Below are 22,861 nucleotides of genomic sequence, written 5' to 3' on the forward strand. Positions count from 1 at the left end.
ACATGTAAGAAAGATGTAGAAGATGATTTTGAGTAGAATAGCTTATTACGATTTCTCTTTACTATCATTGTTGTGTTGTAATAGTCATGCAATAGTCGTGATTTTGGTGTGGTCTTGGCACCGTGAGCCACTCGCTATACTGAGCCACTCGCTATACAGATACGTTATATAATTACCAAAGCGTAAAACTTGAGTTCCAGCCCACATAGGAAACCTAAATATGCTTACGATAAGCTCTAGCAAACTTACTAGAACACACTAGCCTGTTTAGGCAACGGAACAACCTCTAATAGGTCCATATACCGTGAGCACGTTGTTTGGTTAGCCCAAGCCGAGTTGTATTCGTCTGTACAAGATATCGGTAGAGTATCAACCAGTCACACATTTCTTATCATTGGCTAAATGCCCTTAAGTAAAGTTTGTGAGAGACGGTAGATATGTTAATGCTTACAGAAGACGGCAGAAGAATCAGCGCTTGTAAGAGATGACAGAAAGATAGGATTTCGAGAACATCATAAAGAAAGTATAGCTTACAGGCGACGGCAGAATAATCAGAATTTACGTAAGACAGGAAATCGAACACGATTTTAGCTACAGAAGTGTAATGATAAATAGAGTTTTTCTACTATGTAAATAGTCGTCTACTACGTATCCTAAAGAAAGTATTAAGTGATATAATTCTGCTACCTATAATTCTATTATCAAGGACCTCCCACCTAAGCGCATTCTGCATCTCTTATCTCCAAAGATGCATCTTCTCCGCTTCTTTAGTGTGGCTGCTGTCACAGCCTCTATGGCATTGGCTCTGCCTGCTGAAATCCCTCAAGTTGCAACCTCGGAGCTTCAAATTGTACCAGCTGCTGAAGCCTTGGCCAATCTACCTCCCGCGGATGATGTTTTTGTGCGCAATACCCCTGGGGACGTCTCTACGAAGAGCTCTAGCTACGAATCTGAGTCTAAAGCTCTTGCAATCTGTGCTAGCCCTACCCGCAAAAACATTTTCACGATTACTCTCCGCAGTACTCGTGCTATCTTTAATGGCGCCATTAATTGGGCTATCAAAGCATACCTGGATAGTCAAAACGGCCCCAGCGCTTTCCATATGACTCCCTTGGAGTCCCACTACTAGAGACGCTACTGCGATTGTGTTAGGCTACGAGTATAAAAAGAATTTCCTTGGGACGGACATCACTCGCGTTACTGCGTCGGTTCAATTTATCTTCAAGGCAGCCTCTGGCACTATTTACACATTTCTCGCCACTATTGTGTACGGCATTGACACAACGCAAGGTTTTTATTTAAAAAATGTTGAACTGTTCGACATCACGAGCGCTGCTCAAAAGTTACCTGGGGCGGCCAAAGCGACTAAACTCCTATTCGGGCAATTTTACGATGACTACAAGGAACTATAGATATACTTCGGAGAGGTGGCACAGTGGGTTCGCTTTCAGGATCTCAAAATTTCTCTTTCCCCGATGCCAAGGAATCCGCAAGGCCGAAAGTTTAAATTTGTCCCTCTCCACTTCCAAAAAGTAATATCCAGAATATTAGAGCCTAGTTTAGTATTGAACTAAAGTTTTCTTTCAATATACATATTGCCAGGAAGGAGTTTTTCAAGTTTCAGTGCCGTAGAAGCTTTCTTGTCATCTTCTCCTTATTATGACTGCTGCACTAATTTTAGAGATAAGAATACAGTGTATCTAGATGCTCCAGAGCAGACTTGGGATCGATCAAATCAATCAACCTGAGGGATCATTTTCGATTTAGTTGGTCCTCAAGGACCTCTGCAATTGAATTGAATTGAATTGATTAATCCATATTTTAGTAGTTATTGATTGCCGTTTGATTGATCTGATTCAGAGTTTTCTCATATAGTAATATCTCATTAGATGAAGCTATCTTGGTGGTGAGAAAGCTTCGTCTAATATGCAGTGCACGTGACTAAATCTATCAATTAAATAAATAAATACAGACCTCTAAAACTTGATGAATTGATCCTCCAGTTCCTGCGTTTTTGAATTGATTGAATTGAACCAATCAATCGAGAATCGATCAAATGAATCAACAGATTGATTGATTTCATGTACGCTTCAGAGATAAACCATGTATAAGCCAATGCAACCCCCTTGATAATCCCATACGCTTAAGTACCTCTTCAAAGAGTCGTCTCGATTTACTTGAACTGATGTATTCTTGTGCCCATCTATGAAACACCTCCCACCTATCCTATCCTACCCTGCCCTGGATTACCCACTGGGCAACATTGATACTAAATCAATTGTTTAGGAGCTTAAGAACTAACATAGAATATCATACCGTAACATAGCATGTACAAGAATGAACGTCTGAGTCTTCCCCTAGTTGGATGTCTTCGACCTTCTGTCCAGGATTACAGACGGGTGTTAATCCTGACCCATCGCAGCCAAGGGTTTCTCCTTGGGGTACATCGCATGGATGACTGATTCTGGAATACGGTCTATTACAGACGCTCCTCCTGGACTCTACAACATAGGCATGCTGAAGGATAGTTCCAAATACAAAAAGAAGATATCGTGAGTGTACCATCTTGGGAAAATTCTTAGTAAATAGAAACGTGATGAAAGATGAATCTGTACAGAACTAGACAAGTAAGTACCAGTTTATATAGAAAATACACCTGTGGTACAAGTAGTGGCATGGACGGTAAGACGGAAGGCCCCAGTGATGGTATTTGGTCTGTGTATTATCTTCTCAAGGTCTCGATCCATCCTTTCGTTATGCAGAAGCCCGTCGAGAGTATCTTTCTAGTTAGTAAGTAAGCAATAATATGCGCCACATTCTAAATTAGGAAACGCCTCTAAGCTTACATGGCTGTACTCGGCATAGTACGGCTCGCAGGGAGAGATAGATTGACGAGAATACAGGATCTATTACTATAGACTTATTGGAAAGGGCTCTCATGATTTAGGGAAGCAGAGCGTAGTTAGCAGGATGCAACTCGAAGAGCGGGATAAAATCGGATGTTGCTTTGCCTGGTTTCGCTGGTTGCAATCAAGAATGTTGTGGCATTTTTAACTTTAGACTATGACAGTATGTAGATGGGTATACGGCACAGTACGAGATTAGTGGGTATGACGTAAGATGGACGTGCGACATATAGGTATGAGACGCCACAAGACGGGGGAGTAATCGCAGTATGGAGCCCAGATCGCATGCTTTGAGTGGTAATCGCGAAAGCAGCCCGGCCCAATAACCCTCCAAGTAAGCTACCAGGATCTACGAATCGATAACACTGAAATGGATAAGTCTTCAACGGGAGTTGCTTATTTTCTAGACCATCCAATTTAAAGTTATGATGGAAATTGTGCTAGGAATTAGCTAGTTTGTACTTGTTCTATACCTACGTACACAACCTGAGACTTCCTTAGTAAGATTCTCTTTCCCCCCATCATCATCATCATCATCATCACTCAAAATCACGCCTGAAACCCCTTCTCAAACCCCCTCAACCACACACCGGCCGCATACGCGCCCGGATCGGGAATCTTCGACCTATCACTCCCATCCTCGGCAATATACGTGGCGCGCCCAAACTTGGCCTTCATATCCTTTGTCCCATCGGCCTTGTCCTCCGCAACCTGCACACTCTTTGCAAAGTCCTTGGTCTCAGCCAACGTATTGATGAACGGGATGAGGACATCCATGACCGTTCTGTCGCCCTCTCTCGCACTAGTGTAGTTCTTCAGATTCTCAAGCGCGGTGAGCGCGGAAGAAGCAAACGTGGATATGTCGAGAGGAGCGTTTTGTGAGAGTGTGGCTGTGGCGAGCGCGTTGGTAAAGGCGGTGACGAGGATGGAGAGGATGGCGCCGAGGGAGCCGCCTACGTCCTCGACGTTTTCACCGATGCTTTCTAGGAGTGCTAGGATGGGCGGTGGGTTTTGCTCGACGGCTTCGATGTTGGCGAGGATGCTCTTGCATACGCCTGCTACGGCTTCGCCGCAGTCGCCGTCGCCCATTTGGAGATCGTACTGGGTGATTTTGGGCTCGGCAGCTAAGGCGGCTTTGCATGCTGTTCGCAGGGCGGGGATGAGAGAAGCTGGGGTTGCAGGACCTTTGTGGAGTGTTGACTTTTCAGACAGCGCGGCATTGGCCTTGTTACGTAGTTCTTCCGTCTCCTTATTGATGTTGACTGGCTTGAAGCCATTCTTCGGCCATGCGGGAGCGTTGGTCGGGGCATCAAGCAGAGCAATGATTTCTTCGTCTTTGACGCCCATGGATTTGGCCATGCCGCTCATGTTGCCCAGTGTTATGCTGAAGCCTTGGGCGTTGAGCGATGTCTCGAGCACACCTGCGTAAATGCGTGTTGGCTCGATGCTCCAGTCTCGTTTTAATGCTACGAGGGCTAAATTCACCATGGCATCAAATTCCAGGTTTGACAGGCCGCCGAAGTTGTTGACGAGCATTACCACGTTGTCGCCGGGGTTGAACTTGACGAAGGCGCGATCGGAGTCTGAGGGGTCCAGGAGATACTTGAGCATCTCCTTGATAACGTCTTCTGGACCAGGCATCGGATGTATCGTTCGCAGGCCCTAGATCCCGATAAGTATGGTTTCTTTTTTTGGGGAAAGAGCAAGATGAACTCTCTCCACATACCGGTTCATTGTGAATGCCCATACCCACAACACAGGCATTGTCCTGCACACTCTCAAACGCCTCTCTTCCAGGGACATGGCAATGATCCAAGCTCGTTCCAATCGTAACCAGCTGCTCATTACCCAGCTCACCCATCTTCCTACACCGCTCAAATGCCCAGCCCTGTAGTGATGCACCGCCGATCAGCTTGATGACGAGCAAGTTGCCCGCCAGTCCTCTTCGTCCTACTTTCCCACTCTGAGCACGACCCAGCGCTGCGTCTTCCGCCATACAAACGACATCGACTTTGTACCCTAGCGCCTGGCCCTTTTCCCTCGCCAGCCCAAAATGCAGCATGTCGCCCGTGTAATTTGTGATACAGAGTATTATGCCCTCTGTACTGGGTACGTTTCGCATACCAGCCATGACTTGCTTCGTACTCGGCGACGCAAAAATATCTCCACACACAGCAGCCGACAACATGCCATCGCCCACGAAACCCGACCACGCCGGCTCGTGGCCCGAACCGCCTCCAGACACGATGCTGACTTCATTGGGTCTGTGGGATAAGTTGTAGACTACGCGGTTGGCCTCGTCGAGCGCCATGTGCTTGTTTCGTGCGCAGAGCGAGCGCAGCGTGTGCAGCACGACGCCCTCTGGATTGGGAAAAAAGTGTTTCCGCGACATGATTTTGGATTGTAATCGTGTGAGTTGGAATCGATAAAGTCGACTTTCTTGCGTCAAGTTTCTACAAGCACTCTTATTAGTATTGCAATTCATCCCATATTATCCGCCAATCGTACCGGTATTCTCCCAGGAAAGCGGCCCTTCTGTACGTTAACTTACATGTGTGTACACCTAGACCTCTTCACAATCCTGCACTAAGAAATTTCCCCGGATACAGCGTCTTGATAAAACCCCCCAAGTCTTGAATTAGAAAGTTGTAAAAAAAAGCTGAATATAATTCGTTCCCTCCCCCCCCCCTCATTCCGGGAGCCGTCCACAGCTTTATAAACCCTCTTTCCCCGCTCCTCACCCCCCACCCCCACGACCTACCAACCCCGCGCCCACCTCGCCGCATTTATTTGGACAATCTACGGCACAATCATCAAAAGCTTCTACGGCTATTCACAAAAAAGGCCCGCATCCCCAAAAGAATATCCCGGCCCAACAACAGTATTGAGAATGCCCAATACGTAAAAAAAGGTATACTGTTTTCAGGCTAAGGTGGTTGCATGTGGTTTGGGAGCTTGGTTTGCGCCGGGATTACCGGTTTGGGAAGTGCCGGAAATTGGTATAGTACTAGATAGGTGGCTTGCAGGGTCGGTCTGGGCTCCGAGGTGGACCGGAGGGGAATTGCGGCTTGTGCTCTTATGACATCGTTCGATGGTCGGAGTTATCTTTTGTGGATATTAACGGCATCTTGGATATTTGGAGACTAGAGTAGCTGATGGACTGATCGTGTGGTAGTATATTCCTGTGCCTATGCATGTGGTCTTGCACAGCACAGCATCTTACACGGAAACTTGTTTGCTCTGTTTCTGATACCGTGTACCTCGAATGTACATCTGCCAGGCCCATACTCCTAACATACCGATATCTATGTGTCAACCTTTCTACCGCCCACAACTGACTAGCCCAAGTACACAACAAGCGTCCCAAAGAGACCTCAAACAGAGCGGGAGCAAAGCAATTTCAGCCACGATCTCCTAATCAAACATGATCTTCTTGCCCTTCAACAGTGTGCCTCCTAGCAGCTTGCCAACTGCGTATCCAATATAAGCGCCCGTAACAATGGTAACTGGCCACTTCTGCCATTCGCGGTCCCTGCACATGATTAGTCTTGTGGCTTCACAAGTCTCATCTCGATCCAATTTCTGGTTGAGAAAGTCAGTCAAGGGGGAACTCACCAGTCCAAGGGAATAGGTACAGCGCCTATCCAAGCACCAAGAACCGTGCCAATCAGCCCTCCATAGACCTCATCTATCGGCAGGAGCAGCGCAATAATCTGTCTCCATGTATCACCGTCGACACCGTGTACGTAAATCAGAGGTAGCGTGCTCAAGAGCGCCACATGGGCACCACAGAGCAGTGTGTGTGCATGGTGTGTAGACACGGGTGCACCAAAGAGGACGAGAATGGCCGTGAGAAGCGGTGTTGCGGCGAGTGCGGATAGGAGGAGAGACAAGAAAGCCGGCTGTGACAACAGGTTAGTTCTTGCCTTGGGAAAAGGCATTGCTAGCAACGCTGCCATGTTAGTACAAGACACGTACCACAATCTTCGAGTTCAACCCTTGTTCCAGCTTCGTCGGTGCCTTTCCCTTCTTCTCACCCGGCTTCTGTTTCCGCATCGAAGGCGTGCCTCCAGTAGGTGGGAGGCATACGGCTACAAAGGCTATTTGCAGCACAGCGAGCGGTGCGAGGGTGCTTAGCAGCGTGGGCACGGGGTCTGCAACCAGAGCGGGGAATTTGAGCGCGTAGACGGATAGAACGAGGATGGGGTGAATGTGCGTATATAGACGCGCGGTATCGTTCTTCAGTGGCTCAATTGGCGCGGCAGTTGAGGCCTGGTGCTTTGATGTCGCGTTTGCGTTGATGACAGTTGTGCTGGCCATGTTTGCGAATTAAATGGGCGGTAATGAATATGCAGGTTGAGAGAATCGAAGACACGTCAATTCGAGGTGGAATGCTTTTGTACTGGGCTTTGCAAGGAGCGTGGATGGCGCCTGGCCGACTGGGACGTTTGTTGGTCGGGGTAGTTGCAGGAGATCGCGGAACGGAAAGTTTCGAGATGACGCTGGTGGTGCTGCTCGCTGATTGGACGGACAACCAACTCCTGTTCAGCACCTCTATGGTTCGTACGAGACGGCACAAAACATGTGAATTGCTGTTTCCACAGCTTTACGATTTTCAATTCATCATCTAGCCATATACTCTGTTCATACCTCGTTCCTAGCGGCCATGTCCGAAACTTTTACGTAGGGCGTTACACACATTCATTCCTTGCACCATTGCTTGAACCATGTCGATACCTACTACTGCTCTCCCTTTTTCGGAACCAAGTTTCTCAATGAAAGATCATACACCACGTCCTCCACATCCTTGACACGATATTTGAGGCCATCACTGCGGCGGCGTAGGCTGTCATTCTTAAGGTTGAGGATCTGGAATCCAGCATGCAGATCCTTGACGAACTGATTGATGAGCAGCGGGCGCTCGTAATCGCCCAGAGTGACAGCATTGCGGGCAAGGCGGGTCTGTCGTTGTTAGCTATGTATTCTTGTTCATTCGTAATGCATGTGAGGCGACGTACAAGCTCTTCGACAAGCGTCATAAGGGCATGCAGATACTCCTCAAGTGAGAGGTGGAACTCATCGCGCTCCTTGAGGTTGACTGGGACTGTTTGAAAGTTAGTAGTGCGTATGTGATGTATTTTTTCTGCACGTACTCTTGAAGATTTCACCGAGCTCCTCAATGGTTAAGAGTCGCCCGCATTGTACCGCACCGCCCTCATACTTGTAGCCGCCAAGCCAGCCCCAGAAGAGAATGCTCTCGCACTGCAAATTTGTTAGTGGTATGGGCTGAGTACTGTGTCAACCCTGAACCTACTGCGCCTTGCATCTGTCGGCTCCACATGTTGTTGAACTTGTAGTAAGGCATCTTGGACGCAGCTTGCGACAGCTTGGAAACAGTGTCAATGACATTGCCAATGGGCTCTTGGGCAGCTTTCAAGATCTCTGACACTGTATCTCAATTAGCTACCATATTGTGAGTCCTGGATGCTGCGACTGACACTCGCTGACAGGCGTGGAATGGGCTCTTGACAGCACGAAGGAGACATTGCGGTCTGCAAGAAGTAAGAAAATGTCTAAAATTCTGAGTGAATACACTCACTGTGTTTCTCAAGCGCCTGGATGATGTCGCGCAGCTCCTGTCGCGTTGTGAGTACGATGTCACGTGCAGCTCTGGCGAACTGCCACTTACATCTCGAACCGCGGAGTCCTCGTCTATGCGCGCTTGAAGGTCCTGGAAGACGGCCGGGTTGACCATGCCTGATTGCGATGCCATCTTGCCAAATTTCGGGGGTTTGAAGAGGTGTTCGAGTGACGTTTGAAATTGTGGTAGTATCTGGGTAAGTAGGTCAATGTTGGTTTGGGAAACAAACCTCGCCACGAAAATTTGGCGTCACACGCTGCTCCCTGCGCAACTTCACTTTTTCACCGATGCAGCCACATACAGTACATTGGATATGCGATATATCGATTTCAAGATTTGCATGTATTCATTGTAATTTACTATACAAATCGATCAATTGGATGGCTTTACGTACCGTGTCTTTGTCAACACACGCTTTGTGATTGATACCGAGATAGTAATAATGGTCTTCTGAATATCTTACGGCATGTCTGGATCTTGTTGAATATTGATTTCTACCATGAGATTGCCCAAAAATCAACCCGTGTTTTCCTTTGTCCCTTTGTTATTTGTTTTACTATCTACAGCTTTCTAGATCTTTCCTATCTGTAATATTACTTCGTGTAAATATTTGGGAAGTTCTGAGCTTCTAGACAGCCATCAACTCATTCATCTTTCGTTTCAATAGATCTGCCACAAGGGACCTGATTATTATATGGTACTTCCCTCTAAAATTGCGAGAGAGTATTCATGTGCGGAAAGATGAACTCGCAAAGCGAACGACCTTGTATATTCTTATACCACAGTAACGTCGCCGCCGGTCTTCCATCCACTTGTGATGATACACCCGATAATCGCACACCACTTGATTACTTAGGTACTTATAATAAGACAATGTATTATATCCGTACCATATACCGCCTCACCCCAGCAAAACAATTTGCCAATACTACCCTTATATCTCCAAATTACGCATCCCCCAATTGCCCATCCTCTCGCCCTCCTGTTCACCTCTCTATCTCCCCGTATTCCTCCCGCGCAATATCCTATCACGCATCATTATACTTCTTACCTTCAACTTGACAAGGCGCCGCTTCTTCCTCTCCGCATCGGCTACCTTCGTACTCTCGAGATCCATCTCCGGTAACTCCTGCTCGCCCGCAGTACCGCGCAAGATGGCTCCAGCACGCTCCCTCGACCTGAACTCGCTACTCAAGAAAGCTACTTCCTCGCAGAAGAAGCAGAAACTCATGACGAACGAAGAATCTTCTACCTTTCACAGGTCGCGCCCCTCGATGAGTGTGGCGTTGTTGTATAGGAGGCTAGTAACCCAGTCGTCCTTTTCCTGCTTGATGTCTATGCGTAGCTTAGACAGTGCGGGATAGGTCGCCGGCTCTCGAATGACGCCTTCATGAGTGTTCTTGACAATTGGTGTCTGGGTTGTCGCGGCCTGGGTTTCAGACGACTGGGCTTTCTGTTCTGCTCGCCAGATGCGTGGGCCGACGACGTAGGAGAAGAGTGGACTATGAAGTAGGAAACAGATTCTATCTAGTGCGAGGGTCAGATATATTCGAGAAGTGTTTCTGTGACACCTACCGATAAGCTCCTCGTGATAGTAGGTTGGGAGATTTTGTGGCAGCTTGTCAAGTAACTCTTGTATGTGACTTCGTAACGTGATCTCTTTCGCTACGATCGGGGAGGGTGGTGACGTTTCGAATCCGAGTTTCACATGGCTCTTCTTCATGCGTTTCATCGTGGAACGATTCATAGTGTTTTGGTAATAGTATTACTCTTGTCTGAAACTTATGTACCAAAGGTATATTGAACCCTGGAGGTTGGAAGTTGCTAACAAGATTTGAGCGTTGAGTGTGAGAATGGGTTCTCAAATGTCTAAAGCTCTACTATAGTGTTCTATTACCGTTGCATTGGATTCGTCTTCGCTGCAGGCGGCAGGTCCCCGTGAAGTGAAGGTGAATGTGTTATCACATGGCAACAGCGTTTCTATAGGGCTGTTGTCAGTACAACCATGTTTGTTCATTCGAGTTGTTGGTCAATCTCACCACGAGGATAGCACAAAATACCCCTACATTCACGAAATGTCTCTCCAAATCTTGATATCATCACGCATACCTGACGATGCGTGAGAAATATGCAGTAGCCTTGTTCTTCATTCATTACATTTCTCATCATGATGATAATGTTTCTGGCCGCTTCAAGCATAGCCTAATTAGCAGAACGATTCCAAGGAATCCGTGAGATAATATCCGCATGTAATCTGTCAGCTGCCCTGTCGAAACCTGTCCTGCACAGCGCCATCGCTTCATGATGGATGATCGGATCTTGGCCTTCACGCTCACATAGATCACCCCTAAAAATGACTCGAACATCGCCATAACTCGGATGTACCGCTAGACACATGTAATGATATATGCCTTCGTGCCCGATGTAAACGGAAATTTGTGTGAGTGAAGAAAGGCCGTGTGGACCAAAGTCACCATATTGACCACTGCGAATGACAACGTTGGCCATGCTCTCTATATTTTCCTGTCAGCTAGCGAAATATAAGGTAAGTGAAGAATATGCTGTCTTACTAGCAAGATGAACCAGAGCTTCACGATTTTGAATCCACCGTGTGGGTAAGTTGTCTGCGAGGAGGAAATAGATGCGATCAAAGACCATATCACGGGTAATGCGAATATGTGATTCGTGATAAACTCGAGGGGCGCGTGGATATGGTCTTGATGGCTGGGAAGCTATACCTGGCGTATGGCCTGTAGGTGAGTGCTGCTTGTCAGGGCTGGGTGGCATCGTGGTGATGAGCAGTGGGTTCTCTGACCTGAACTTCTTCAAGTTTTCTAATGCTTTATTGGATGCTTGAGAAAGGTCTTGCGGATTTGGACGCCCGGTCATTTTGGCGAGTAGCTATACCGAGGGTGTTCTTCTCTAGGGTGGATAGTCAGGTATCTTGGAATTTTCAATCAATTGTATAAGGTTGGATAGGAACAAGCAGTAGAATCGAGGCCTGTTCATGACTGCTAAATAGTCGTATGATAGTCAAGGTGACTGGAAGTAGACTTGCAACAATTTGGTGTGACTGAACAGGCAACAAGGCACTTGTGACTAGATATTATTGAACACGCTTCTCTATTGATAGCTAATTATTGTCACGCTCTTCTATTGTCTTCTAGTGAGACAAACTTTGCTCCTCTATAGTCACCATCAGCAAATGAGAAGGGCACAGGCTGTACGAGAAAGGCTATTCTTTCAGCCATACATATAGCCAGTACAAGTAGAAAACAGAAACTAAGTCACTCCGGTTGCAATGTGTGAATTCAGCCCTACGATACATTTGGCGATGTGTGGATGGTGTCGTTGTTTTTTTCCAGGTGGGTCCCCGCGTCCGAAATAGCTCTGCGCTAGTCCCGGATCGGCATCGCACACACGTGCACGCGCCCTTGGTGGAGCGCGGGAAGCATCAACAGGGCACTGGGCATTCACTCCTGACAACCGCCCCCGTCGCAAATCTGACCCCCGTCGCATCCCCACAGCGACTGCTCTCGCTTCTGTTTACTGCGGACCTTCACTCGTTAGTCGTCTGCACCTCCGCTCGCTTCCGATATACGTGTTGCGCACGACGACTGTGACTGCGACTTCACCACCTCCACCGCTTGGCACTCTCGAGCTCCGGCATCCCCGTCCTGCGACAATGGGCTTCGGCGACTTCCAGACGATATGCGAAAAGGCGCCGATACCCCTCTGCGCTGCTGTGGGCCATCAGGATATCAGCAATGGCGTGGGCATCCAGACACGCTGCTATGCCAGGACTATTGAGATCGCCAACACGCTCATCTTCGAGGCGGCTAACGACTTTATGCACATCCTGGCCCTGGTCATGACCGTCGTAATGATCATACACGTGCGCTCCAAATTCACCGCTGTCGGTACGTCGGCGCAAGATCAGCATTATGACCAAGAGCACCTTTGCTAACGTATACCAGGGCGCAAGGAAATCACGACCTTCTTCTACATCTACTTCCTCCTGACCATCATCTCTCTCGTCCTCGATGCAGGCGTCACTGCGCCCGGTTCCGCTACCTACCCGTATTTTGCCGCCGCCCAGAATGGCCTCACGTCCGCCTTGTGTACTTGCCTGTTGATTAATGGCTTTGTCGGTTTCCAGCTTTATGAAGACGGCACCACCCTTTCTGTCTGGCTGCTGCGGCTCAGCTCCCTCGCCATGTTCATCGTCGGTGGCGCGGTCAATCTCTTGACTTTCAAAGGCTGGGCCGGACTGAGCCCCATGAACCCTATTGGCATCTTTATCGTCACCTACCTCGTCAATGCCATCTGTCTGTTCATTTACGCAGTCAGCCAGATCATTCTCGTAATGGGAACTTTGGAGGACCGCTGGCCGCTGGGTGACATCCTGTTTGGCATTTTCTTCTTCGTCATTGGCCAAGTGATCCTCTATGTCTTCAGTGACACCATTTGCGAAGGCGTACAACATTACATTGATGGTCTCTTCTTCACTACCATCTGCAATCTTTTGGCTGTCATGATGGTTTACAAGGTGTGTGGTTTACACCGTCATTTGCCTATGCACCTGCTAATATTTCGACAGTATTGGGACTCTATTACACGCGAAGATCTCGAATTCTCCGTCGGTGTCAAGCAGCACAACTGGGAGATCAAAGAACCATACCCAGAAGACGAAAGGCGAGGCACCATGTACCAAGACTCCGACTATACCCCATCGCTTTACCAGCAACCTCATGGGCGCAACTCACATTACTCTGCTGTGGGCCATTAAGCCTATGCAATGACCCATTGTGTTTTTACCCTCGGACGATCTATATTTTGCATTGATCCCTATTATCCCTGCGCATGAAGCGGAGTTGGTGGCGTATAATTGCTTCGGTAAAAGCAAAACTAACTTATCAACACTCCTGTAGCATTGTTGTATTTGCACTAGCGACTAATTGGCACGGCACAGGAGGACTGGGTTGGACGACGTTGACAATGTGCTCCTACCCAGACGGAACACGATATGACTAGCACCTACGTAGATAGTAATATGAATACTCGAAATACATAGTATATGATGCTTCCCCGAGCTTTCGCCGCCTTTGTGACCGTTAGCCGTTCTTCCGACGGTAAACTAACATCGGCAATGCTCCCTGCGTAGGATCTGCACCTAAGCAGTAGCCGACGCCAAGTATAGTTATCTTGGTATTTGATAGAGAAAGCTAGTGGAAGTGTCTTCTTCCCTGACACGTACGAACAGCTGTCACAATCAGCTTTGATTCGGGTCACCTTTCGGCTTGTGCGAACGTGTGGGATACGCTAGTGGAACGACTGTCTGCTCCCCGCATCATGGCCGATGCATGTCCGGAACATACTTTCGGCATGATTACTATGACACCGCTTGTTCCCAGTGTTGAGACATATAATATACAGATGCACACGTACCATCATCGATTGTCATCGTAGATTGCGAAGCGCGCAAATGCCGTTTGTGCGTGACTGTTAATACTTACAACTCGTCTGCTCTGTTTGCTACGATCGTATTTAGCCGTTAACCCTTGAACCTTTGGCCGTCACTTTACACAACTACTATCCAGGAAATGCTGAAAACAGACGTATTGATAGCGGGATCCGGCTCTGCTGGTATCTTCGCAGCGACATGGCTTGCCATCTACGGGATCCCTTTTACAATGCTCGAGCGGCGTCCTGGACCGCTTAAGGTTGGGCAAGCCGACGGTGTGCAAGTGCGGACGGTAGAAATCTACGAATCGTTCGGAATATCGGAAGAGTTGCTACGAGAGAGTTTTCATGTTCTGGAAGTATGCTTTTGGGCGGTTGACGATGATGAAGAGGGAAAGGCACCGGGCGGCATCAAGAGAAAAGGACGAACTATTGATACGGAAAAGGGACTAAGCCACCTGCCGCATGTAATTCTGAACCAAGCGCGGATGAATGGGCTGATGCTGGGGAAGCTGGAAAGCGTGCTTCGAGAACAAGGACGATGGCAAGAGGAAGCAAGCAACGGCATCGAGTACGGATGGAGCGTCAAGAGCCTGGACATTGACGAGACCAAGATACGCGACCCAAACGCCCACTGCGTCAAGGTGACTGCTGAAAAAGACGGCAAAGAAGAAACCTGGGAAGCAAAATACGTGATAGGCTGCGACGGCGCCCACTCCACCATCCGCAAAGCCCTCGACATCCGTATGCTAGGGGACTCGTCCGACACCGTCTGGGGCGTCATGGACATCTATCCGATCACCAACTTCCCAGACATCCGCCGTAAATGCACAATTCGTAGCAACGCAGGCAGCATCGTCATTATTCCCCGCGAAGGCGGCGAGCTTGTCCGCTTCTACATCCAGCTTCCCGCTGGCGCGCGCCCCAAAGAAGTAAAATTGCTCGACCTGCAGAACCAGGCCCGCCAAATCTTCGCACCATATTCCATGGACTACGCAGGAGTATTCTGGTGGAGCGCATATAGTATCGGACAGCGTCTCGCAGCCGCCTTCCACGCCCACAACCGCGTTTTCCTCACGGGCGACGCATGCCACACGCACTCCCCCAAAGCCGGGCAAGGCATGAACGTCTCACTGCAAGACGGATACAACATCGGATGGAAACTCGGCTCCGTTCTGTCCGGCTTATCGCCGCCATCGCTGATCCCGACATATGTGTCTGAGCGCAGTAAGACAGCGGCTGATCTGATTGCGTTTGATCGGGAGCTCACAGAGTTGTTTGATAGAAAAGAAAAGTACAAAGGTGAGTTTGCAGAGTATTTTGTAAGGAGTGGGCGGTATACGGCGGGATTTACGGCACGGTATGAGGAGTCGGTTGTTACACAGCCCGGGCGGGGGGAGCAGAGCGTGGCGAAGGGGGTTACGGTGGGGATGAGGTTTCCGAGTGCGCAGGTGATACGGTTTTGTGATTGCAAGGCGGTGCAGTTGCAGAGTGTGTTGAAAAGTGATGGACGGTGGAGGGTTGTGGTGTTTGGGGGGGATCTTGGGCGAAATGAGCATCTTGCGAGGGTGCAAAAGGTAAGTCGGTTTCTTTCATTGAAGACCGAGTAGTGTTTACGTTAGATGCTAACAAGAAGAAAATAGCTTGCTGGAGCCCTGGACTCCATATCACGACGGTATACACCAGCATCTAAGTATTCCGATGCTGTTATTGAACCGTTACTTGTCATGAGTAGCAAGTACTTTGACACGCAGCAAGAAAGGATACCAGATTACTTCTGGCCTGCGACGGGCAAATGGGGGATTAGAGGTAAGAGCCATCGTCTTGTTAAGTTATTATACTCAGCAAATGTTCATGAGAGCTAACATTTATGGCTACTAGATCTTCACAAAACATTCGTTGATGATGACCACTACAATTCTGGCCATGGCCACGCGTATGAAGCGTACGGTGTGGACCTGGAAGTTGGTGCCGTGGTTATTGTGAGGCCCGATCAATGTAAGTCGCATTCATATTGGTTATGTAAGAGACACGGCGCTGACTAAGTGTAGATGTTTCAAAAGCAACCTCGTTGGATGATTTGGACGGGATCACAGAGTTCTTCGCGGGATGTATGCTCGAGCAAGTAACGAAGAAGGATGTGAGCGCGAGGCTATGAAGTGGGCTTCGAAGAGGGATGAGGTATGTGAGACTTTTTGTATTTAAACGTGGCATGACTTAACACTACTCCAAAGAGTGGCATTTCGAGCCTTTGTTCTGTATTTTATCAGCGTTGCAGACACACGAGTAATGACAGCGGGCTGAATTCCATACCCTAGAATTGACTTTGGAAAGTAGTACTCGGCTCCTCACTTTGCCTTGGCATAATCCCATATCCGTCGTGGACGGATCGGCAGTGAAGGTTTGACCAAGCTCTCACCCGGCTGAAACACCAACTAGGACGCGTACACAATTTCCGATGGTCCACTAACTACTAAAACTACTCATATCGCCAGAAAGGAACCATTCCTTCTCAGAAACGGGAAAACCCCCATCTCATTGCCAAAAACGGTGCAATACCGATCCTCCGTCCACGTGCCATCGGCATGACGCATAACCCAAACCTTGTACACTAAAGCCACTCTCGATCCAAGGCCGCCTCACGCACATCGTCGCGCCCCCCCCTTTCCCCGCCGCCCCCACAATGTCACAGGCGGGCGCGCATCCGCCGCTTAGCGCATCGATTTCGTCTCGCGCAGCAGTGACAGCAGCAGCAGCATCGCCGTCGATCAACTCGCTGCCGTTGTACCTGCGGCGCCATGTGAACCTCGGCTTCGACAACGACGACGTGACAGCACTGCTTAGCTCCATCGACTCGAGCCAAGCGCGCAATGCATCATCGCAAAGAACGACAACGACAACAACGGCGACGTCAGCAGCGAGACCGGCGCTAGCACAACTGCCTGCCGAACTTTTACTGCAGATTGTCGAACATGTGCCCGTGGACTATTTACTCGACTGGCGGCTTGTATGCAGGGGATTCCGCGATGCAATCGACGGACAAGTGCTATATCACTGTTTGCGCCGCACGCGGTTGCTGGGGTACATGGGGAGCCGGCACTCGCGGGCGATGGAGTCGCTAGACGACGACGAAGACTACGCAGCAATTCACCTTTTGGAAGCGCGGTTTGAGCGCATAGAAACAGGCGCAGGTGATGACGACGACCAGGCAACGGACAAGCCGATATGGAGCGGGAGTCACGCCGTGTTCCGCGTCGACGACGAGTGGTACCGCCAGTTCCATCGGGTGGGCGGGGCAGCAGACCGCCAGGGCAACACAATTGACGATGCGGATGCGCGATGGTCGCGCACGCTGGACCGGCTGGAGCTACGGCGCCCAGAAGAAGGATTCGGTACGTTGCGCTGGTGCATTCGGCTCGACCATGCCGTCCTGGATTTGGATTTCCCCACTGAAGCAGACCGCCTGCACTTTGATGTCCGTGTCAATCTTGCTACGCGCTGCGTACAAGTCGCGTGGAGGGATATGCTCGTTCGCTTCCTCAAGTCGGAACGGGCATTGCGCTTGATGCTGGATGAGGTGCGTTTTCTCTATTACTATATTAGAGATATACTACTCCACATTGCCTATATCAGAACCGAAACCCCAGACTTACCCCACTCCCCCCGCATTATTGAAACAATTCCCCGTATATTCAGATATTAACCAAACATACAAGAAGAAAAAAAAAGCCTTAGCTAATCTTTGAATCCCCAGAAACGCAACCACTCCCGCTTCACCTTCAGCCATGCAGAAGACTGCCTCCGCTCCCTCCGCCGCACCCGCCTCGCCGCATCCCTCAGCCCCTACAGCAAAGTCGACCGCCACATCCGCTGGTCCCTCCGCCTCCTGCACCCCCTCTTCGGCTGCCCGCCCAACGAACACACCATGACACTCGAAAACGTCGAAAACGACGCCATCCACAAGCTCCTCCTCCTCCGCCGCGCCGCCTCTCTCTCCGGCCCCCAACTCGCCTACCTCGACACCCTAGCAAAAGACTACAGAGCAATGGAACAGCAGCTGCGCAGATTGGATGATGCTTATGCAGAGTTCAAGACGTACCTCAGTGTGCCGGGTTTCCAGATGAATATACTGCTGCCCGCCATGGTGACGAATGCGGGGCATGTGCCCAGGGATCCGGTGGCGTGGACGGATGAGCTGCGCGAGAAGATTGAGTTTCAGGTGCAGAGGTGGAAGGGCCAGAGGGATGCCGTCGAGCAGGTTGGCGAGATTCTCGAGGCGAGCAATGAGGCCATGGGTGTACCGGATGATAGTTTTGATGAGCTTGGGAGTGAGTTTTGATGAGTGGGTTTTTACTTGTCTTGTGTATGAGTTTTTTTTTCTTCTTTCTTTTTTTGGTTACCTTTCGGTATGTGTGTATATATAGACCAGGTTCAACATACGTCTTTACTTTGGGAGAAAGGGCGGGTAGCTTTGAAAGTAACCCACGGAGAACAATCGACATTGACATCACATGCAAAAAAAAATACCAGTTCCATGGTTAATCCAAGTGTATTATCATTACTTTGCTTAGCCTCCCCGTCGCCAGGTGCCGAGCGCAACAAGGGAAAGTGGAAACCGCGCAAGTGCTCTTTCTTTTCAAACCACCATGCCGTAAGGGTGAGAAAAACAAACAAAAAGACGATATTCCCAGGATCTATGCATGCGATGCATGTTGGTGAACAAACGCTGAAAAGACGCCAGAGATGCGGTGCTGAGGATGAAGAAGTAGAAGTAGTAGAAGAAAACAACAGAAAAAAAAGGGAAGCATTGTCGTAAAAAAAAAGTGATTCGTTTATAGCATCAGGGCAGCGCCGAGGAAGACGGCCGATACGCCAAACACGGCAAAAGGAGCGGCCGACAGCAAAGGCGCGGCGCCGTTTGCAGGAGGAGCATCTGCGGATCCGGTAGGAGAGGTGCTGGAGCCGGCGGATCTAGAGGAGCGCGAGCTCTCGGAGCCAGAGGAAGAAGTAGCAGAAGCAAAGGATGAACTTGCGCCCGATGTCAATGAGGCGGTGCTGTTAGCGGTGCTGGTAATGCTGCCAGAAGCAGAGCTCTCGGTAGCCGAAGCGTCAGAAGAGGCCGAGCTGGTCTTGGAAGCGTCGCTCGACGACGACGAACTTGAGCTCTTGTCGAAAATGGCCTGGATGCGAATCTCGTGGCACTGGGCGCCAATCCACTCATCGTAGAGGTTTCCAAAGGCACCGCTCATGCAGCGCCACCAACGGGTGCTGCCTCCAATGGCGAGCGAGTCATTCTTGCATACAGAGAAGCCGCCAGTGTAGATTGCGCCAGCTTGGGGAGGGCCGTCAAATTGGAATTGGCGGTTAGCCACAATGGAACCTGTGCGGCCGTATTGGTCGTGCAAGATGCCGTCCTTGAGGGTGCAGAAGAGCTCGCCGTCAGAAGCCTGGGTAGAGCAGTCGTGTTAGTATATTATACAGTAGTGTATGGTGTAAGGCCAGCCCAAGACCGAGCACGGATGCATACCTGTTGGGCGGTCTCGCGTTTCCTGAGAGACGGGTTCTCGAGAGTGCCAATCTTGAAAGGGGTGTCGACGGTAGTCTCGCAGCCGTTAGGAGCAGGCGAGTCGGGAGCAATGCCCTCCTCAACAGCCTGGCCCAGGGCCGTGGCAGCGAGGAGAATGGGAGCGAACAAGGCTGAGGCGCGCATCTTGGACGTTGTGCTGGGGGTATGGGTGGATGGCTGTGCGAGACGTGCTGACCCACAAGTGCGTGTCGGAGAGTCGTATTTGTATTACTCGTTAATAGTAGGGGATTGGTGGGCAAATGTTGTTGGGGGTTGGGATAAGCGTGCTGGAGCTGCGTCGCGTATTATGGATTTGGGGGAAGAATAGTAGAAGAGCAGACGCAACAGAAGAAGGCCTTTTGGGGGGGTGGGAGAGTGGAGAAGAAGAAGAAGAAGAGAAAGAGAAAGAGGCTGGCACATATTTGTCTGGAGCAGCCTCGCGCGTGCCTGCCACCCACCCACACGCAGCAGCCCCGAGTCGGCAGGACTTGGGACCAGCGCAAAGCAAGGCCGATGGGAGCAAAAGCAAGCTGTACCTGCAGATCTGGGCTGGATTGGGGAAAGGCCAACGCGCGGGCTTTTGGCGAGGGGCCCTTGGGTAGATTACATTGTTATCATGGACAAGGTTGGCGCCCGGGGGGCCTGTCGCGCGGGAGAAGCAAGACGGCATGCTCCCATGCGTGTGCAGGTTTCCGCATAGGGGCAATAGCATGGGCATGTTGATAGTCAGGTAGTATGGTGCATCGACGGCGGTGACTGCACGCGCGTACGGACTCGGGATACCAACCTCGTCGCAGTGCGACGATCAGCAAACGGCAGTGGTGGTAGTGCCAACGGGCTAACGGTACTTGCTAGTAGGACAGCACCCAAGTGGCGGGAACGAGGCTTGAGCAGTAGCTAAGGCGGTGGCGGCGGCGGCGGGGGTGCAGGTACCCGTTCGTGGGCAGAAGCGTGGCTTGACCTCCCTCACCTGCCAGGCCAGACCAGACCAGATGAGATCAGACGAGCTCCCGTCAGCTGTGCATGAAACCAGAAAACAAGTTGATAATAAAGTCCATCCATCCATCCATCCATCCATTGCGTCCATGGCCAGACTGGGAAAATAACAATGTCTGATGGTTGATTGCCTTGGTCAAGAATTGCGTTTCGCTAATAGTCCCGCGTCATGCGGCTCAAACAGGAAACAGCAAACAGCAAACAGGAAACACGCGCCTGCCCACCTGCGACACAAAAACACCGCGCCCTCGTCGTCTCCCTCCCTCTTCACCATCCATCCATCCTATTCACCCTCGACTGCCATGTCTTGTTCTATTTATTCCCATCTCCATCCCTACCCATGGCAGCCCTCGTCTCATCGCACGCTTGGGCAATGGCATACGCCCGCAGCTCGCCCGCCCTGGCTCGCACCGCCGGGTCCACGGTTCGATCAAGCTTGTTGAGGTCGACCTTGGCCACCAGCCCAGCCGGCTGTCTGTCCGCGCACACGGCTGCCACGACCTTGCCAAGCTCCTCGGGCGCTCGCATCGCCTCGACCAGCAAGAAACTGTACCATCCCGCCCGGTTCAGCGCTGGCATGTATCGCGCCTGCGACCCTCTGCTGCTCTCGCCAACTCTGACATGCTGGCCGTGTGTCACTCTGTCAAAGTTCCAAATCGGCGTCAGTGCACCCTCGCACGGCACCATGACGTGCGGGATGCCTTCTATGCTCCACATCTTGGCAAACGCCCCGTATGATTGATGCGCAAATAACCCTGCCCTTGACATTAGTCCTTATCATGCCCAGGAGCTTGTTGGCTTGGATTCTCATTGTACTCACGCTTTTCGTCCTCATTTAACCTCAGCACACAACTCCCCATCAACTTTGACCCCTCCACCAGGCCCGTGTTCCTAGGCTCAAACTGCCTGTCCAATGCATCGAAAAGCAAGTCGGCCAAGGCGTAGAATTCATCCGTCGCCCTTTCCGTCGCTGGGTCGGCAAGCTTCCATGTGCCAGCCTGCGGCACCTCGCTTGCCCTCAAACTCGGCCCATGTCCATTGTCTTTGGCCGGCTTCGCTGAACCAAGGCTGAGGCTTCCCAGATCCGCGGGCAGTTCTACAGCAAATGTTGGCGGCGCAAAGTATGGTGCAGCTTGGTGATGTGACGGTGGGGGAGGTACCGCGTTCCCCTGTTGTGTTGGCGACGGACTGGTCGAGTGATGTGGTGCCGAAACATGAACTGGGCTATATGGCTTAGGAGCCGCCGACATGCCATTCCAATGCTGCTCTGGACTGACTGGACTGATTGGAGAAGCTACATGTTGCAAGGGATGCATAGGCTGCTGTTGAGGCCTAGGCGAATGTGTTGTCGGGATTGAGCTCACCCATTGTGCTTGTGGAGATTGTCCAGCCATATGCGGAGGTGTATTCGCAGCATGGTTTGCTATGCCCCCAACATGACTTGGCGTGCCTGCAATCACTCCGCTCTCTTGTACTGCATAGCAGCCTGGTAATTCCTGCACAGGTGGCGAATACTGACTGTGCCCTACTTGGCCGTGTCCGTGTTGCTGTGCATAGCCCGGCGTAGTAGCTGATGGCGGCGGCGTATACGATTGCGAAACAGGCGCTTGCTGCGTCTGCTGTGGCGAGTAGCCAGCATGTCCCGAGTGTCCTGGAGTCGACGTGAAATAACTCGATTGCTGATATGGACTCGATACCTGAGGATGCGGTGGTGGAGAAGGACGATGCCCCTGGCCCCACTGTTGCTGTTGCTGTTGCTGTTGCTGCACCTGACCCCACTGCTGTTGTTGCGGCTGTGGACTAGTAGTATTAGCAGCAGCAGCAGCAGCAACCTGACCCTGACTTTGCTGCTGTTGCTGCTGCTGCTGCTGCTGTCCATGATGACCCTGATAACCCTGCGCACTCTGCACCACATGCACAGTAGGCTTACTATTCCCCAACAACGAACTCATACTCTTGCCCAGTTTATTCAGCATCGGCTTCCCATTCGTCAAATGCTGATTCACCATTTGTCCGATTATGCCCCCAGACTTCTGGGCATAATAGCTTGTTCCTCCTTCGTACTTGGCTGCATGGGGAGGTTGGTACGGTGGGGGCTGTTGCTGATGTTGCTGATGCGGCGTTGGAGGAGTGTAGCTCCCGTACTGAGACATTGGCCTTGGTGTTGTATAAGATATATATATATATATATATGTGTGTGTGTAGTACTGTGAGGGTATGTACACAAGTCGGAACTTTTTGATGGGGCGGTCTGAGTGACAACGCCCCCTCCCCTCTCTGTCTCTGTCC

At 50.4% G+C, this 22,861-nt stretch overlaps 11 protein-coding genes across 11 annotated transcripts; 4 read left to right on the forward strand and 7 right to left on the reverse strand.

The window, feature by feature from the left end:
• Positions 1 to 748: 748 nt before the first annotated feature.
• COCCADRAFT_9557 (uncharacterized protein) lies at positions 749 to 1,129 on the forward strand (the record flags this gene model as incomplete). The annotated part of the gene is made up of 1 exon (XM_007719519.1): positions 749 to 1,129. The coding sequence occupies one exon, from the start codon at positions 749 to 751 to the stop codon at positions 1,127 to 1,129; it is 381 nt and encodes a 126-aa protein (XP_007717709.1).
• Positions 1,130 to 3,455: 2,326 nt separating this feature from the next.
• On the reverse strand, positions 3,456 to 5,298 carry COCCADRAFT_9558 (uncharacterized protein; the record flags this gene model as incomplete). The annotated part of the gene is made up of 2 exons (XM_007719520.1): positions 3,456 to 4,568; positions 4,633 to 5,298. The coding sequence occupies 2 exons, from the start codon at positions 5,296 to 5,298 to the stop codon at positions 3,456 to 3,458; spliced, it is 1,779 nt and encodes a 592-aa protein (XP_007717710.1).
• A 1,022-nt stretch (positions 5,299 to 6,320) lies between these two features.
• Positions 6,321 to 7,226, reverse strand: COCCADRAFT_110328 (uncharacterized protein; the record flags this gene model as incomplete). The annotated part of the gene is made up of 3 exons (XM_007719521.1): positions 6,321 to 6,438; positions 6,522 to 6,808; positions 6,885 to 7,226. The coding sequence occupies 3 exons, from the start codon at positions 7,224 to 7,226 to the stop codon at positions 6,321 to 6,323; spliced, it is 747 nt and encodes a 248-aa protein (XP_007717711.1).
• A 420-nt stretch (positions 7,227 to 7,646) lies between these two features.
• COCCADRAFT_41417 (uncharacterized protein) lies at positions 7,647 to 8,679 on the reverse strand (the record flags this gene model as incomplete). The annotated part of the gene is made up of 7 exons (XM_007719522.1): positions 7,647 to 7,868; positions 7,925 to 8,010; positions 8,060 to 8,168; positions 8,221 to 8,354; positions 8,405 to 8,458; positions 8,506 to 8,542; positions 8,596 to 8,679. The coding sequence occupies 7 exons, from the start codon at positions 8,677 to 8,679 to the stop codon at positions 7,647 to 7,649; spliced, it is 726 nt and encodes a 241-aa protein (XP_007717712.1).
• An 896-nt stretch (positions 8,680 to 9,575) lies between these two features.
• COCCADRAFT_41418 (uncharacterized protein) lies at positions 9,576 to 10,279 on the reverse strand (the record flags this gene model as incomplete). Its single annotated transcript, XM_007719523.1, has 3 exons — positions 9,576 to 9,639; positions 9,675 to 9,799; positions 9,857 to 10,279. 3 exons carry the CDS (start codon positions 10,277 to 10,279, stop codon positions 9,576 to 9,578), a joined length of 612 nt encoding a protein of 203 aa, XP_007717713.1.
• Positions 10,280 to 10,749: 470 nt separating this feature from the next.
• Positions 10,750 to 11,334, reverse strand: COCCADRAFT_110330 (uncharacterized protein; the record flags this gene model as incomplete). The annotated part of the gene is made up of 2 exons (XM_007719524.1): positions 10,750 to 11,060; positions 11,118 to 11,334. 2 exons carry the CDS (start codon positions 11,332 to 11,334, stop codon positions 10,750 to 10,752), a joined length of 528 nt encoding a protein of 175 aa, XP_007717714.1.
• Positions 11,335 to 12,232: 898 nt separating this feature from the next.
• COCCADRAFT_9563 (uncharacterized protein) lies at positions 12,233 to 13,336 on the forward strand (the record flags this gene model as incomplete). Its single annotated transcript, XM_007719525.1, has 3 exons — positions 12,233 to 12,467; positions 12,525 to 13,096; positions 13,148 to 13,336. The coding sequence occupies 3 exons, from the start codon at positions 12,233 to 12,235 to the stop codon at positions 13,334 to 13,336; spliced, it is 996 nt and encodes a 331-aa protein (XP_007717715.1).
• An 814-nt stretch (positions 13,337 to 14,150) lies between these two features.
• On the forward strand, positions 14,151 to 16,168 carry COCCADRAFT_110329 (uncharacterized protein; the record flags this gene model as incomplete). The annotated part of the gene is made up of 4 exons (XM_007719526.1): positions 14,151 to 15,587; positions 15,654 to 15,819; positions 15,892 to 16,008; positions 16,062 to 16,168. 4 exons carry the CDS (start codon positions 14,151 to 14,153, stop codon positions 16,166 to 16,168), a joined length of 1,827 nt encoding a protein of 608 aa, XP_007717716.1.
• A 525-nt stretch (positions 16,169 to 16,693) lies between these two features.
• On the forward strand, positions 16,694 to 18,349 carry COCCADRAFT_110333 (uncharacterized protein; the record flags this gene model as incomplete). The annotated part of the gene is made up of 2 exons (XM_007719527.1): positions 16,694 to 17,587; positions 17,765 to 18,349. The coding sequence occupies 2 exons, from the start codon at positions 16,694 to 16,696 to the stop codon at positions 18,347 to 18,349; spliced, it is 1,479 nt and encodes a 492-aa protein (XP_007717717.1).
• A 493-nt stretch (positions 18,350 to 18,842) lies between these two features.
• On the reverse strand, positions 18,843 to 19,720 carry COCCADRAFT_110326 (uncharacterized protein; the record flags this gene model as incomplete). Its single annotated transcript, XM_007719528.1, has 2 exons — positions 18,843 to 19,457; positions 19,538 to 19,720. The coding sequence occupies 2 exons, from the start codon at positions 19,718 to 19,720 to the stop codon at positions 18,843 to 18,845; spliced, it is 798 nt and encodes a 265-aa protein (XP_007717718.1).
• A 1,164-nt stretch (positions 19,721 to 20,884) lies between these two features.
• On the reverse strand, positions 20,885 to 22,581 carry COCCADRAFT_110316 (uncharacterized protein; the record flags this gene model as incomplete). The annotated part of the gene is made up of 2 exons (XM_007719529.1): positions 20,885 to 21,327; positions 21,393 to 22,581. 2 exons carry the CDS (start codon positions 22,579 to 22,581, stop codon positions 20,885 to 20,887), a joined length of 1,632 nt encoding a protein of 543 aa, XP_007717719.1.
• Positions 22,582 to 22,861: the final 280 nt, after the last annotated feature.

This window comes from Bipolaris zeicola (genome assembly GCF_000523435.1).
Source record: "Bipolaris zeicola 26-R-13 unplaced genomic scaffold scaffold_318, whole genome shotgun sequence".
In the NCBI taxonomy this organism is placed as follows: domain Eukaryota; kingdom Fungi; phylum Ascomycota; class Dothideomycetes; order Pleosporales; family Pleosporaceae; genus Bipolaris; species Bipolaris zeicola.